The following is a 14,851-nucleotide window of genomic DNA, read 5'->3' on the forward strand; positions in this document are numbered from 1 at the left end:
GGCGCCCGCCGCAGCGCCTGGCCATTTTTTGGTTGCAGCCGTCATTGTTGTTTGGTGGCCCGGGCTGGATTCAAACCTGCCACCTTAGGTGTATGTGGCTGGCACCTTAGCCACTTGAGCCACAGGCCCTGAGCCGTCTTTTTTTTATTGTTAATATGGAAGAGTTCTTTATGTATTCTAGACACAGATACTTTGTCAGATATATGTTCTGCGAATACTTTCTGTCAGTCTGTGGCTTATTAATTTTTGTAATAGCATCTTTGGATGAGCAGAGAATTTTTATTTTGATGTCATCTAATTGACCAATTTCTTTTCTTTTATGAATTGTCTTTTTATCTTATGTCTAAGAAAATTCTGCCCATGCAAGGTTATGAAGATTTTTTTCTATTTTTTTCCCTAGAAACTTTACAGTTCTGTTTTACAATTAAGTCTATCAAGTGAAGAATGGCAAGGTTCATAACTTTGGAAAGGAGAGCTTTATTTCTCCTGAAAGGTTGGAGCCTGGGGGCTGGCCTTCTGACAGGCTTGGGAGCTTAGCCTCTGGCAAAGACCAGAGATAGGCACTATGAGGGAGGGGTAAAGGGAACAGGAATTTATCCCAAGCAGGGTGGCCAAATATACATATTTAACAAGCTGCAGGTGGAGTCATGAATATTTATGAAAGGAGAAACATGCATAGGTGCAGTTGAGCTTCATGCCTTTTAATGGGTCCCATGTTCAAAAAATGGAGGTGTTAGCATGAGGTTGGAGTTTTCGGCCCTTTGACATCAAGAGGTGAAGCAGAGGACAGGAAGGTACTCAGTGCATAGCCTTCTGTCGACCGCCCCATGGTCAATGGCCTCTGATCAGGAAAGAGTGCTTTTCTGTTGAATCGAAACTACAAAAAGGAAGAACAACATGGTTGGTTGAAATCAGCCATGGAGCAAGCCTTCCCAAAGGGCTATTTAACCCCTAGGAAAGAAGACTCACAGTGGTCACTAAGGGAGGAGGTGTAGGAAAGTGTTCTGACCTCACGTCCCATCATGCCAGGAACTCAGTTTTTAAGATTCTTCCCTGGGCCAAGAGAGGGTTTGTTCCATTTGGGGACCTTAGGATTTTATTTTTATTTCTCACATCTATGAACCATCTCAAAAGCAGTATTTGTGTATGGGGAAGAAAGGGCTGAGGTTCTTTTTATTTCCCATATGTCCAGTAGTTCCAATATCATAGTTGAAAAGACTTTTCTTTCCCTATTTTTATTGACTTTGTTGTTGAATCTCTTTGTTGAGAATTGAGTGTACACACACATGGGTCTGTCTGGGCTGTTTTGTTCCACTGATGTATTTGTCCTTATTCTAATACCACACTGTCACATAAGTACTATGTATTATGATAAATCTTGAATTTAGGGAACATAATATTCTGACTTGGTTTTTTTCTTTGTTGGGACTATTTTAGTTATTCTAAATCATTTGTATTACCACATGAGTTTTAGAATTGGTTTGCTAATTTTGTTTTAAAAGCCTGCCAGAATTGTGATTAGGATTACATTACATCAATTGAGTAAAGTAAGCAGATGCCTTGAAAATATTGAGTCTTTTCATACAAATTGCCAACAAACATATTTTTTAAATGCTTAGCATCACTCATTCATCAGGGAAATGGAGATCAAAACCATAATGAAGTAATTGTCTTGTCCCAATTGGGATGGCTATTAACAAAAAGACCAAAACAAAACAAATGCTGGCAAGGATGCTGAGATAAGGGAACTCTTATCCACTGTTGATGGGAATGTAAACTAGTATAGCTGTATGGAGAATATATGGGGGGTTCCTCAAAAACTACAAATAGAACTACCATCTGATCCAGCAATCTCACTATTGGACATTTATCCAAAGGAAAGAAAATCAGTGTATCAGAAACTTTTACACTCCCATGTGTATTGCAGCACTGTTGACAAAAGCCCAAATGTAGAGTCAACCCAGGTCTTCAACAACAGATGAATGGATTAAAAAAATGTGGGATATATATATATAGAGAGAGAGTATATATATACAATGGAATACTATTCAGCCATAAAAGAAAGCATTTTGTTTTAGGTAAATTGTGCATTTTTAGTATTTATTTCTTCTATTGATTTTCATTTTTAAGTTATACTCTTGGTAAGGTGGGTAGGTGGTTGTATTTTTGTTTGCTTTCTTTTTGTAAGTTATTGTGTTAGAGCTGTGTTCAAAACATGTGGCTATTTGAATTTTAATTAATTGAAATGTGAGAAAATAAACATGTTCCTGGACTATTGTATGGAAAGTAGAGTAAAAGGACTCAGGACTAGAAACAGAAAGGTAAGTTAAGATATTGTTTTAGAAACACTCAGCTCGGCACCTGTGGCTCAAGTGGCTAAGGTGCCAGCCACATACACCTAAGGTAGCGGGTTCGAATCCAGCCTGGGCCGCCAAACAACAATGACGGCTGCAAAGAAAAAAATAGCCGAGCGTTGTGGCGGGCGCCTGTGGTCCCAGCTACTTGGGAGGCTGAGGCAGGAGACTGGCTTGAGCCCAGGAGTTGGAGGTTGCTGTGAGCTGTGATGCTACAGCACTCTACCCAGGGGGATAGCTTGAGGCTCTGTCTCAAAAAAAAAAAAAAAAAAAGAAACACTGGCAAATTTTGTGAGGGGCAGAGTTTGAGGGAAGTGATAGGATTGAGGAATACCAGGGAGGTAGAATCAACAAGGGTGGCTAGCAAACGGAGTATCACATGAAGAAGGGAAGGGAAGAAGGTTAAGGGACTCTTAAGATTTCTGGCTTATGCAAGCAAATGAGTGATGACGTCATTGACTGAGACAGGGAATATTGGAGGGGAGTCAGTTTGAGGGAAAATGAAAAATTTAGGTGTTTTTAGGTATTTCAAGGTACATATTGATAGTAGGGAGTCTGCTAACTGGGTCAAGAATTTTAGAGAGCTATCTAGTACAGAAGAGCTTCAGATTTTCAGTTTAAATATTGATGAAACGTGTATACAAAATCACCATGATAGTATTATAGAGTAAGAAGACAAAACTCTGGGTATCAGCCACATTGAAGAAGAGAAGAGGAGAGTCGAGACAGAACTTCTGGGTAGATGGAAGGAAACTGGGAGAGAGCATGTCGTGAAAGGCAAGGGAATAGAGTTGTGAACGGAATTATTGAATAGCAGCAAAAGATTTTCCAGGCAGGTGTTACATAAGTAATATTTATATTCAACAAATTTGGCTTAGATCCACTTTTCTAAGGAGCAGCAACATGCTTTGAAAATTATTCAACACTTTCATGTTTTAGGCTCCATTCATTTACTGCCTTTATCTTTTCATGTTTGTTTTATCCTGCTGTGCACTAGGCACTCCCTTAGTGGTGGGAGATAGAAGGACAAATAAAAGTGAGTTGGTGTCATCCTATTTCTGTCACATAAAGGCTTGTAAATAAATATTAATAGAATGCAACTATAGAGGTCAGTAAGTAAAAAGAGGCTGGCAGGAAGTGCTGCAGGCGGCCAAAAGAAAGACCATTCAACCCTTCCGTGCCTTTCAGATACTAATCTTTTTGCCCGAGTTGCTCTTTTCCTGCTTTTTCACCCACATGGTCTTCAAAACTCAGCTCAAACATCATTTTGGAAACTTTCTTTGACTTCCTTGTTTCCTCTACTTAATATTTAATACTTGCAGAAAAATGATGACACAGTGGACAATGAATCATCTCCAAAGCAGGCACTAAAAAATGGGGGGGGGGCAACGAGGGGAGGGGAAAAGGGAGAAAAGAGAATGAAACTTGAAAAAATGATACAGTCATGTGTCAGTTTACAATGGGAATGCATTCTGAGAAGTGTGTCACCAGGCAGTTTTGTAGTTGTGCAATCGTCATAGTATATACAGCCTCCTCCGAACCTGGACTGCAGGAGGTGGCCTGCTCCGGAGCCACATACCTGTACCGCACAACCCAGTAGGAAACTGTAAACGCAAGGGTAAGTATCTGTGTATCTACACATAGAAAAGGTAGAGTAAAAACCAATGTCACTCCCTTCTGGGACCCCCATTATATCTGCAGTTTGTCATTCACAGAAATGTCACTACATGACACGTGACTCTACATGCTCTTTGTCAGAAATTAAAACAATACAGAGAAATATAAGAAGAAGGAAGCCAATCACACAGGATTTCGCCACCCAGAAATAATCATTATTAACCCACATATGTCACTGTAGGTTTGTAAATATAAAAAGCTAGATTAAGACAACTTTATATAATTAAAATCATACCACATATGCTATTTTAAATATTTTGAAGTACAAAAGTAAAAAGAAAAGAACTTCACGTAAAAATGGACAGTACATCTCCAAAGCAGTCCCAGAAATAAAGGGGGGAAAGGGCAGGAAAAGGGATTCTTGGCAAGAGATGGTAATTACTAAAGCTCCATCAAGGTTAACAAAGTTACCAAAACCATCAAAGTTCTGGTGATTTTGAAAAGCTGTAAGTTTCTGTATGTTCAGTTCCTTTCCCTCCCCTCTCCCAACTATTAGCTAATTTTTCAGTTGGAATTACATTGTCATGGTAACATTATTATACCTGCTGTTACCTAATCATGTATTTGTTTATTCTCAGTTTAGTATTTAAATGGATTTGGTTCTCACCATCATCTCTTTTATTTTTTTTATTTATTTTTATTAATTCACAAACATAGATAGTGTATACATTAATGCCTTTATGGGGTACAATGTGCTGATTTCCTATACAATTTGGAATGCTTACATCACACTGGTTAATATATACTTCATCTCATTTGCTTAATTATTGTGTGTAGAGGCTCAGCGCCTGTGGCTCAAGCGGCTAAGGCACTAGCCACATTCACCTAAGGTGGCGGGTTCGAATCCAGCCCGGACCCGCCAAACGACAATAATGGCTGCAACCAAAAAAGTAGCCGGGCATCGTGGCTGGCGCCTGTGGTCCCAGCTACTTGGGAGGCGGAGGCAAGAGACTCGCTTGAGCCCAGGAGTTGGAGGTTGCTGTGAGCTGTGATGCCATAGCCCTCTACCCAGGGGAACAGCTTGAGGCTCTGTCTCAAAAAAAAAAAAAAAAAATTATTGTGTTTAGATGTTTATACTCTATAGTAATACATCTGACACGTACCCTTGCATTATGCACCATAGGTGTGATCCCACCATTCACCCTCCCTCAATCTGACCTCCCCCCTCCCCTCCCATACTCCCCTTCCCCCTCCTTCATCTTGGGCCATAGTTGTGATCTATTCTTCATATGAAAGTGTGAGTGATTGTAAATTGGTTTCATAATAGTACTGAGTACATTGGGTATTTTTTCTTCCATTCTTGAGATTCTTTACTAAGTAGGATATGTTCCAGCTCCATCCATGTAAATGTAAAAGAGGTAAAGTCTCCATCTTTTTTTTAATGCTGCATAGTATTCTATGGTATACATATACCACAATTTATTAATCCATTCATGCATCGATGGGCACTTGGGCTTCTTCCATGACTTGGCTATTATGAATTGAGCTGCAGTGAACAATCTGGTGCAAATATCTTTATTATAAAGTGATTTTTAGTCTTTTGGATATACACCTAGTAGAGGAATTGCAGGATCAAATATCAGGTCTACTTTTAGATCCCTGAGTATTCTCCATACTTCTTTCCAAAAGGGCTATATTAGCTTGCACTCCCACCAGCAGTGCAAAAGTGTTCCCTTTTCTCCACATCCATGCCAACATCTGTAGTTTTGGGATTTTGTTATGTGAGCCATTCTTACATGAGTTAGATGATATCTCAAGGTGGTTTTGATTTGCATTTCTCTGATGATTAAAGATGATGAGCATTTTTTTTATGTGTCTGTAGGCCATGCACCTATCACCTTCAGAGAAGCTTCTGTTCAAATCCCTTGCCTACAATGAAATGGGATTACTTGTTCTTTTCGTATTAGTAAGATTGAGTTCTCTGTGGATTCTGGTTATCAAACCTTTGTGAGAAGCATAACCTGCAAATATCCTCTCCCATTCTGAGGGCTGTCTGCTTGCTTTACTTACTGTGTTCTTAGCTCTGCAGAAGTTTTTTAATTTGATCAGATCCCAGCAATGTATTTTTGGTGTTGCTTCAATTCCCTGGGGGTGGGGGTGGGGGGGGTCCTTCTCATCAAGTATTCTCCCAGGCCAATTTCTTCAAGTGTTTCTCCTGCACTTTCTCCAAGAATCTTTATAGTTTCATGTCTTAAGTTTAAATCTTTTATCCAGTGAAAGCCAATTTTTGTTAATGGTAAAAGGTGTGGATACAGTTTCAGTCTTCTACAAGTCGCCAGCCAATTCTCCCAGCACCATTTGTTAAATAGAGAATCTTTCCCCCAATTTATATTTTTGATATACTTATCAAAGATCAAATGACCATAAGTGTCAGTGTCTGGGTTCATCTCTTGGTTCTCAATTCTGTTCCATACATCTACCTCTCTATTTTTGTTTCAATTTTGATCACTATAGATTTATAGCATAGTTTGAAGGCTGGTAGCATGATTCCTCCTGATTTGTTTTTATTTCTGAGTAATGTCCTGGCTATTTGAGGTTTTTTTCTGGTTCCATATAAAACGAAGTACTATTTTTTCCAGATCTTTAAAGTATGATGATGGTGCTTTGATAGGGATTGCATTAAATTTTTAAATTGCTTTGAGTAATATGGACATTTTAACAATGTTGATTCTTTCCAGCCATGAGCATGGTATGTTTTTCCATTTGTTAACATCTTCAGCTATTTCTTTTCTCAGAGTTTCATAGTTTTCTTTATAGAGATCTTTCATGTCCTTTGTTCGGTAAATTCCCAGATATTTCATCTTCTTTGGCGCAACTGTAAAGGGAATAGAATCCTTGACTGTTTTTTTGGCTTGACTATTATTGATATATATAAAAGCTACTGATTTGTGAATATTGATTTTATATCCTGAGATGCTGCTATATTCCTTGATCACTTCTAAGAGTTTTGTGGTTGCATCCCTGAGGTTTTCCAGGTATAAAATCATATCATCTGTGAAGAGTGAAAGTTTGATCTTCTCTGACCTTATTTGGATACCCTTGATCGCCTTTTCTTGCCTGATTGCGATGGATAAGATTCCTGTTACAATGTTAAAAAGCGGTGGAGACAATGGGCAACCTTGCCTGGTTCCTGATCTGAGTGGAAATGTTTTCAATTACTCCATTCATTATGATATTGGCTGTGGTTTTGCTGTAGAGAGCCTCTATCGGTTTAAGAAAAGTCCCTTCTATACCTATTTTCTTAAGTGTTCTAATCATGAAAAGATGCTGGATATTGTCAAAAGCTTTTTCTGCATCTATTGAGAGAATCACACGGTCTTTGATTTTTATTTTGTTTATGTGATGTATTATGTTTATGGATTTGCATATATTGAACCAACTTTGAGACCCTGGGATAAAACCCACTTGGTCATGGCATATAATCCATTTGATGTGTTGCTGGATTCTGTTTGCTAGGATATTATTGAATATTTTTGCATCTATGTTCAATAAAGATATTGATCTATAGTTTTCTTTTCTTATTGGGTCTTTTCCTGGTTTGGGGATAAGGGTGATATTTGCTTCATAGGATGTGTTGGGAAGTATTCCTTCTTTTTCGATGTTTTGGAAAAGGTTAAGTAATGTAAGTACTAGTTCCTCTTTAAAGGTTTGGTAGAATTCTGATGTGAAGCTGTCTGGCCTTGGACTTTTCTTTTTTCAGAGATTTCATATAGTTGATTCTATTTCAGTACTTGATATAGGTTTGTTCAGAATTCTTTCTGATGAAGTCTAGGAAGTTGGCGTGCTTCCCAGTATTGGTCAGTTTCAGTCAGATTTTCATATTTCTGAGAATAAAGTTTTTTGTAGGATTCATTAAGGATTTTTTGAATTTCTGAGGTGTCTGTTGTTATTTTGCCTTTGTCATTTCTGACTGATGATACTATGGACTTTAATTTTCTATTTTTGGTTAAGTTGGCCAAAGGTTTATCAACGTTGTTGAATTTTTTAAAAAAACAACTTTTTAATTCATTGATTTTTTGAATAATACTTTTTTAAAATTTCATTTAATTCTGCTCTAATTTTAGTTATTCTTTTCTTCTGCTGGGTTTGGGGTTGGAATATTCTTCCTTTTCTAGTTGCTTAAGATGTCCCATTAGGTTATGGACTTTCTCTCCTTACATTCTCTTCAAGAAGGCTTGAAATGCTATAAATTTCCCTCTTAGGACTGCCTTTGCAGTATCCCACAGGTTCTGATAATTCATGTCTTCATTATTGTTTTGTTCCAAAAATTTGGCAGTTTCCTTCTTAATCTCATCTATGACCCAGCTATCATTCAGCATAGGGTTATTTAGTTTCCATGTCTTTGTATGAGTATGCAGATACCTATTATTGGTGAGTTCAACTTTTATTGCATGATGATCTGAGAAAATACAAGGAATAATTTCTAAACTTTTGAATTTGCTGAGGTTAGACTTGTGACCTAAGAGGTGATCAATTTTGGAGGATGTTCCATGAACTGATGAGAAGAATGTGTATTCAGTTGTGTTAGGATGAAATGTTCTGTAGATGTCTGTTAAATTCAATTGTCGTATGGTGAAGTTTAAGCCCAAAATTTCCTTGCTTAGTTTCTTATTGGAGGATCTATCCAACACTGCCAAAGGGGTGTTAAAATCTCCAACTTATGATGCTGGAAGATATTAAATTGCTCATGTCTGTTAGGGTCTCCCTTATAAATTGAGGAGCATTCTGGTTGGGCGTGTAATGTTAATAATTGACATCTCATCATGTTGAGTGTTTCCTTTAACAAATATGAAGTGACCATCCTTGTCTTTCCTTACCTTTCTTGGTTTAAAGCCTAGTGTATCTACAAATAAAATTGCCACCCCTGCTTTTTTCTGATTTGCATTTGCCTGGATTACACATGCCCATCCTCTCACCCTGAGTCTATATTTATCCTTTAAGATAAGATGAGATTCTTGTATGTAGCAGATATCTGGCTTGAGTTTTTGTATCCAGTCAGCCAACCTGTGCCTCTTAAGAGGACAGTTTAAGCCATTCATATTAATTGAGAGTATTGATAAGCCAAGTAGTATTTTGGGTGTCAAATTATTTGAAAGTCCAGTGGACATTTTGAATCTTTTCACCACTGTGGAAATTGTGTTTTGGTCAAGAATTTCAGAGTGAGTTTACTTTGGTGGTAGAGCATTGTGCTGGTCATTATGGAGGATGGGTCTGAGGATATCCTGAAGAGCTGGTTTGGTCATGGCAAGTTTCTTCAACATGTGTATGTCATTAAAGTATTTAACTTCTTCGTCATAAATGAAGCTCAATTTAGCTGGATACAGGATCCTGGGCTGAAAGTTGTTTTGTTTTAGGAGATTGAAGGTTGATGACCATCTTCTGGCTTGAAAAGTTTCAGCAGAAAGATCTGCAGTCATTCTACTACTCTTCCCCTGGTAGGTTATGATTTTCTTACATCTGGTTGCTTGCAGGATTTTCTCCATATTAACCCTGGTGAAGTTAATTACAATGTGTCTAGAAGATGCTTTATTTAGGTTGAGTCATGCTGGAGTTCTGAAACTGTCTGCTATCTGAATTTCAGTATCTCTTGTTATGCTTAGGAAGTTCTCCCCAATTATCTCTTGAAGTAGAGTTTCTGTGCCTTTCGGACCATCCACTTCTCCTTCAGGGATTCCTATGAGAGAAATGTTTGCTTTATTGGAGTGGTCCCTCAGTTCTCTTAGGGTATGATCCGTTTTTACTCTCCACTTCTCTTCCTCTTTCAGCATTTGAGAGTGTTCAAAAGCTTTGTCTTCAATGTCAGAGATCCTTTCTTCTGCCTGCTTCATTCTGTTACTGAGGGATTCTACTGTATTTCCTCAGGTCTTTGAGGGCTGCAAGTTCTTGCCTCAATATGTCAAAAATCTTTGGTGATTTTGTCTTTGGATTCATTGAATTCTTGAGGCAACTTTTGAATTGCTTCTTGAATTTCTAATTCCATCTTTACCTCCATTCCATTAATCTTATTTGCAATCCAGATTCTGAATTCGATTTCTGACATTGCAGCTATTTGTTTATGAATGAGATCTATTGTGTCTCCTTTGTCATTCCTTGGGGGAGTTTATCTACTCTGGTTATTCATGTTGCCAGAGTTTTTCCGCTAATTCCTCCCCATGATTATTTTTCACCTTTTGGCTAGAGAAGCTGGTGAGGTGAAATTGAATTGAGGGCTTCTAGAGTTGTAATTAACCATCCCTTTACCAAGGAACTAGGACTGGTGATTGCAACTTTTCCCTAAGAACTTTACAAAGGTCCCATTCAGAACTACTGCCTGAAACTCTGGGCACTTGCTTGGTGTGGTGGGGCTAGATAGTGCTGACCAGTATTCAACTAGTCTCTGTTCAATCCTAGGGAATCAGTGGCTTTGGGCTGAAATCTCAGCTGTGGAGATATATAAGCAACTAAGACAACCTGCCCCCCATAGGCAACAACTGGAAGGGGAGACTCCCTCACTCCCACAACAACACAACTGGGGTACAACCTTGATGGGTCCCTGGGTGATCAGCCCAGGTCAAGAGATCCAAGCCATTTGTCCTGGTAGACATAAACACTCATCAAGTGGGAGAGTTCAAAAGGTCTTTAGCATCTAGGCAGTGGGGTCCACTGGCAGCAGAATTTGACCCCAGCAGGATGGACCGTGGAGCTGTCACCACTGTCAGGGGCAGAGCTGCCACCATCTGGGTTGGTGGTGCCAGTCTGGGGAACTGGAGGGCATTGCCACGGGCCACAAGGGTCACAGGAGCCAGACAGAGAACCAGAGGGCGGAGCTGCTGACCCCTGGCCTCAGGTGCAGGAGCAGGGCAGGGAGCCAAAGGGATGTGTGACAGCCTGGGGTTTCAGGGGTTGCTGGAGCCAGGTGGGAGTTGCTGGCCCCTGGTCGCAGGAGCCATACAGGGAGCCAGAGGGCAGATTCTCCTGCTGTGGGCGTATGGGTCGCAGGAGCTGGTGGGAGTCGCCTGCTGTGGGCCTTGGGTTGCAGGAACTGGGTAGGAGTCTCCAGCCATGGGTGGCAAGGCCTGGGTGGGATTTGCCAGCCACCAGTCGCATGTCTCAGGAGCCAGGCGAGAGTGGCTGGCTGTGGGCTGCACAGGTCACAGGAGCTGGGTGGGATTCAGCTGCAGGTTGTGGGTCTCAGGAACCAGGCAGGAGTCACCACTACAGCTGCTGGTTGTAAGAGCCCAGTAGGTAGCCAGGCTGCCCACCGTAAGCTGCTGAGCCAGAGAGCCAGTGGGCCATGGTTCCTGGTGGTTCAGTAGCGCGGACCTGAACTATCATCTTTCCAACACAGGGCAAGTCTCTCTCCCCTGTGACTCCTGCCTCTATTAAAGTTATAGTGCAACTGTCCCACAGCTCAAGAGGGCCCCCACCCTAGTAAAAATCTGCCAAATGCTCTGGATTTTGCAGGGGGTAGTCTTCCAGACCTCCAGGAGAGGGGGGGAGTGGATTGGGAATTCAGGAAGGTAGGGAGAATATTAGATCAACTTTTACCCCAGGCAAGAGACTGCCTGGGCTTGCAGCGGTATCTCTCTGTGGAAAGAGTCCTGGCCCTCAGTCATTCTCTCCCATTTGGTGAAACAAAAGGTCCTCTGTTGTTTACTCACCTAAAGCCGCTCTCCTGGGGGGTGGGGGGGTGGGGAGGGGAAGGATTCTCGTCCTCTTTGGGATGGGTTTTGTACCTGAAATTTGTTTCCTTGTCCCAGCCTGTTGCAGCAGGGGTGATGTGAACCTATCATTCCTCTCTCAGCTCAGCTCCCGATCTTCTGCTTTTTTGGGTTATTTCTGGCCATCATTTCTCCCTTTGGACGGGAGCCTCTGCCAAAAGCTGGCTTCAGTCGGCCATCTTGCCTCCCTCCCCCTTACCATCATTTCTTATGCCGTAGTCTCTGGTTTCTGCATAAGAATTTTTTATTTTATTTTATTTATTTATTTTTTGAGACAGAGTATCTGTCACTTTGTCGCCCTCGGTAGAGTGCTATGGCATCACAGGTCACAGCAACCTCAAAGTCTTTGGCTCAAGTGATTCTTTTGCCTCAGCTTCCCGAGTAAATGGGACTTACGGGCACCTGTCACAATTCCCAGTTATTTTTTGGTTGCAGTTGTCATTGTTGTTTAGCAGGCCTGGGCCAGGTTTGAACCCACCTGCCTCGATGTGTGTGGCTGGCACCCTAAGCTATGGTCGCCAAGCCAAGAATTCTTTATTTTTATTCATCTGTTGGTTGGCTCGATTTCTTCATCAAGTAGTTTGCTCAGGAAGGGTCAGGTAGTCCCCCATGTTTTCTGTACTGTCTGTCTATCACCATATGTTAAATGACAACTTGGCTGGGCATAAATTTCGGTGCATCATGCTTTCTTTCCCCTGAACTTGGTGTTTCTTTCCTGTCTTCTGGAATCCTTTAGACCAGTGTTTTTCTTCATGACTACTCTTTTTTTTTTTGTTTCCTGAGTCAGAACTGCAGTTTTGAAAGAATCTACCTGAGTTCTGTGCCTTTTCATTGGCTGAACATGAGAGAATGATTACTGGGAAGAACCCCCATAGCTATGGTGCTGTGATATTAACCAGAATATTTCAGGAGTGTTCATCATGTATCTCTGCGTTTCTTCCTAGAGATAATTGATGACCTTGCCAACCTAGTGGAGAACACAGATGAAAAACTTCGCACAGAAACCAGGCGAGTGAACATCGTGGACAGGAAGTCAGCCTCTTGTGGTAAGAGGACCTGCTCCGCTTTGAGTTTCCCGTGTTTGACTAATGACTGCAGGGGTTTGGTGGCCTCCTAATACAGGCAGTGCCGTTTGATGAAGCATTCAAATTGCTAAAAGATACTTAAATCTTGTTAAAATAAAAATACTGTGTGCATTTCAGAGGGCATATCAAAAGAAACTTTTCTGTATGTTTACATAGCTTAGTGGTTTGGAAAACGGTATAACATTATGCAGTTCGGTGGGTTTGAAAGGCAATCTCATTTGCTTTTGCACCTTTTTTTTTAACCACAAGCTTAATCACTGATCCTTGAGAGGCAAAGCAGTTAAGAGCCCAGTTCTGAAGTCTGACTGAGTTCAGATCCTGTATTTGGTGATGTTTGTTGAGTCACTTCACCACTGGATGCTTCCTGTGTAAGAGGGGGATCCATATGCTAAAATAAGAACCACGGGAAGAACTTGCTTATTATTCAGAAATTCTGATGCAGGTTTGTGTGAAGTTTGTATACTTCTGGTGCGCTGTGCCTTGCCCCAAGGTAAGTGATGATAAGTGGTGGTAATAGCAGGAGAAACACACAACCACAGTGATTGTTACTTGGTGCTTCATTTCACAAAGCTGCACTAGGTTTACAGAGCTAAGATGTTTATTCAGACAGAATTACAAGAGCAATAAATGACTAGGGATCTGAGCACACACTTAGGAAATGTTGTAGATACCCCTGATCTGCCCAGTTTTAGAACCTCTTTCAAGGGTCCCTGGGGGTACATATCCTGACGTATCATACAGTCAATGCTTGTATTTGCTGATTAAAAGAGAATCTAGAACAGTAAGGTGAGAGAAGTTGGGCAGAAGAGGAAGTGGAACCCTTCGGGCCTACTTGTGACCCTTTGACCTTTTATTACCACCCATCCTGCCCTCCCAGCCCACAATGATGTCAACTTACTCCATACATCTCCTCAATTTTGTTTTCCGGTCTTTTCATGTGACGTCTATGCATGAGGGTTTTGTTCTCAATGCTAAATCTTAAAAATTTTTTTTTGGAGACAGAATCTTACTTTGTCACCCAGGCTAGAGTGCCATGGCCTCAGCCTAGGTCATAGCAACCTCAAACTCCAGGGCTCAAGTGATCCTCTTGCCTTAGCCTCTCCAGGACCTGGGACCAGAGGTACACACCACCACATCTGGCTAATTTTTTCTATTTTTAGTAGACAGAGTCTTACTTTGAGGCTGGTCTTGAACTTCTGAGCTCAAGCAATCCACCCACCTCGACCTCCCAGAGTGCTAGGATTATGGGGGTGAGCCACCACACCTGGCCTAGATCCTAAAACTTTGACAACTAGAGATGAGATTTCACTCCCACCTCTCTCTTTTACTACATAAGCCTTAGTGTCTGTGCTGTAAGAAAGTGGATAACCTGGGTGTCAAAATTCCATTGTATAAATTAAGTGAAGTGGCTAGCTGTGCCTGTTTTCTCTGGCTTTCCACATTTATGTGAGAGGTGCCACAATGTGGCTGGAGTGGACTCTGGAGCCTGTATGTGCACCTGAGTTCTACCACTCAACAGCTGTATGACTTTGGGTAAGTCTCAACTCCCCTTTGCCTTGGTTTTTCCATCTTTGAAATGGGAATAATAATTGTATAGATCTCGGAAGAATGTTTTGTTGTGAATGAGATGTATATATTTCACTTAGAACAGTGTCTGGTACAGCGAATGCAGTGAGCAAGTATTAGCATTGTCATGTCTAAACTAGGAAGAGCTTTTATAATTGAGTGACAGCTTTCCTGAGGTCTTTTTTTATTTTACAATGTCACCTAGTGTTTAGTATTTATATCCCATAATGTCCATAGTATCTTTGAAGCTGGACTCTTTAAGTGTTTAATTTTTTTGAAAGGAGAAGAAATTCACAGACATCTAGCATTACTAAAATACATATTTTTAAAACTTGTGTTTTAAAATAAGTTAACTATAAATTTTTCTTTTTTTGAGACAGAGCCTCAAGCTGTCCCCCTGGGTAAAGTGCTATGGCATCACAGCTCACAGCAACCTCCAACTCCTGGGCTCAAGCGAGTCTCCTGCCTC

General features: G+C 40.8%; 1 protein-coding gene across 3 annotated transcripts in view; it reads left to right on the forward strand.

Moving 5' to 3' along the window:
* Positions 1-14,851, forward strand: part of STX8 (syntaxin 8) — a 294,548-nt gene that overhangs the window by 158,711 nt on the left and 120,986 nt on the right. For 2 of the 3 annotated variants that reach the window (XM_003791260.2, XM_023513962.1), the window contains exon 7: positions 12,676-12,777. In XM_003791260.2, coding sequence (XP_003791308.2) covers positions 12,676-12,777 — 102 coding nt within the window. Of the gene's footprint in view, positions 1-12,675; positions 12,864-14,851 lie in introns of those variants that run through there. The other variant, XM_023513963.1, reaches the window with a different exon arrangement.

This window comes from Otolemur garnettii, unplaced genomic scaffold (genome assembly GCF_000181295.1).
Source record: "Otolemur garnettii isolate 467f Iridium unplaced genomic scaffold, OtoGar3 scaffold00046, whole genome shotgun sequence".
In the NCBI taxonomy this organism is placed as follows: Eukaryota; Metazoa; Chordata; class Mammalia; order Primates; family Galagidae; genus Otolemur; species Otolemur garnettii.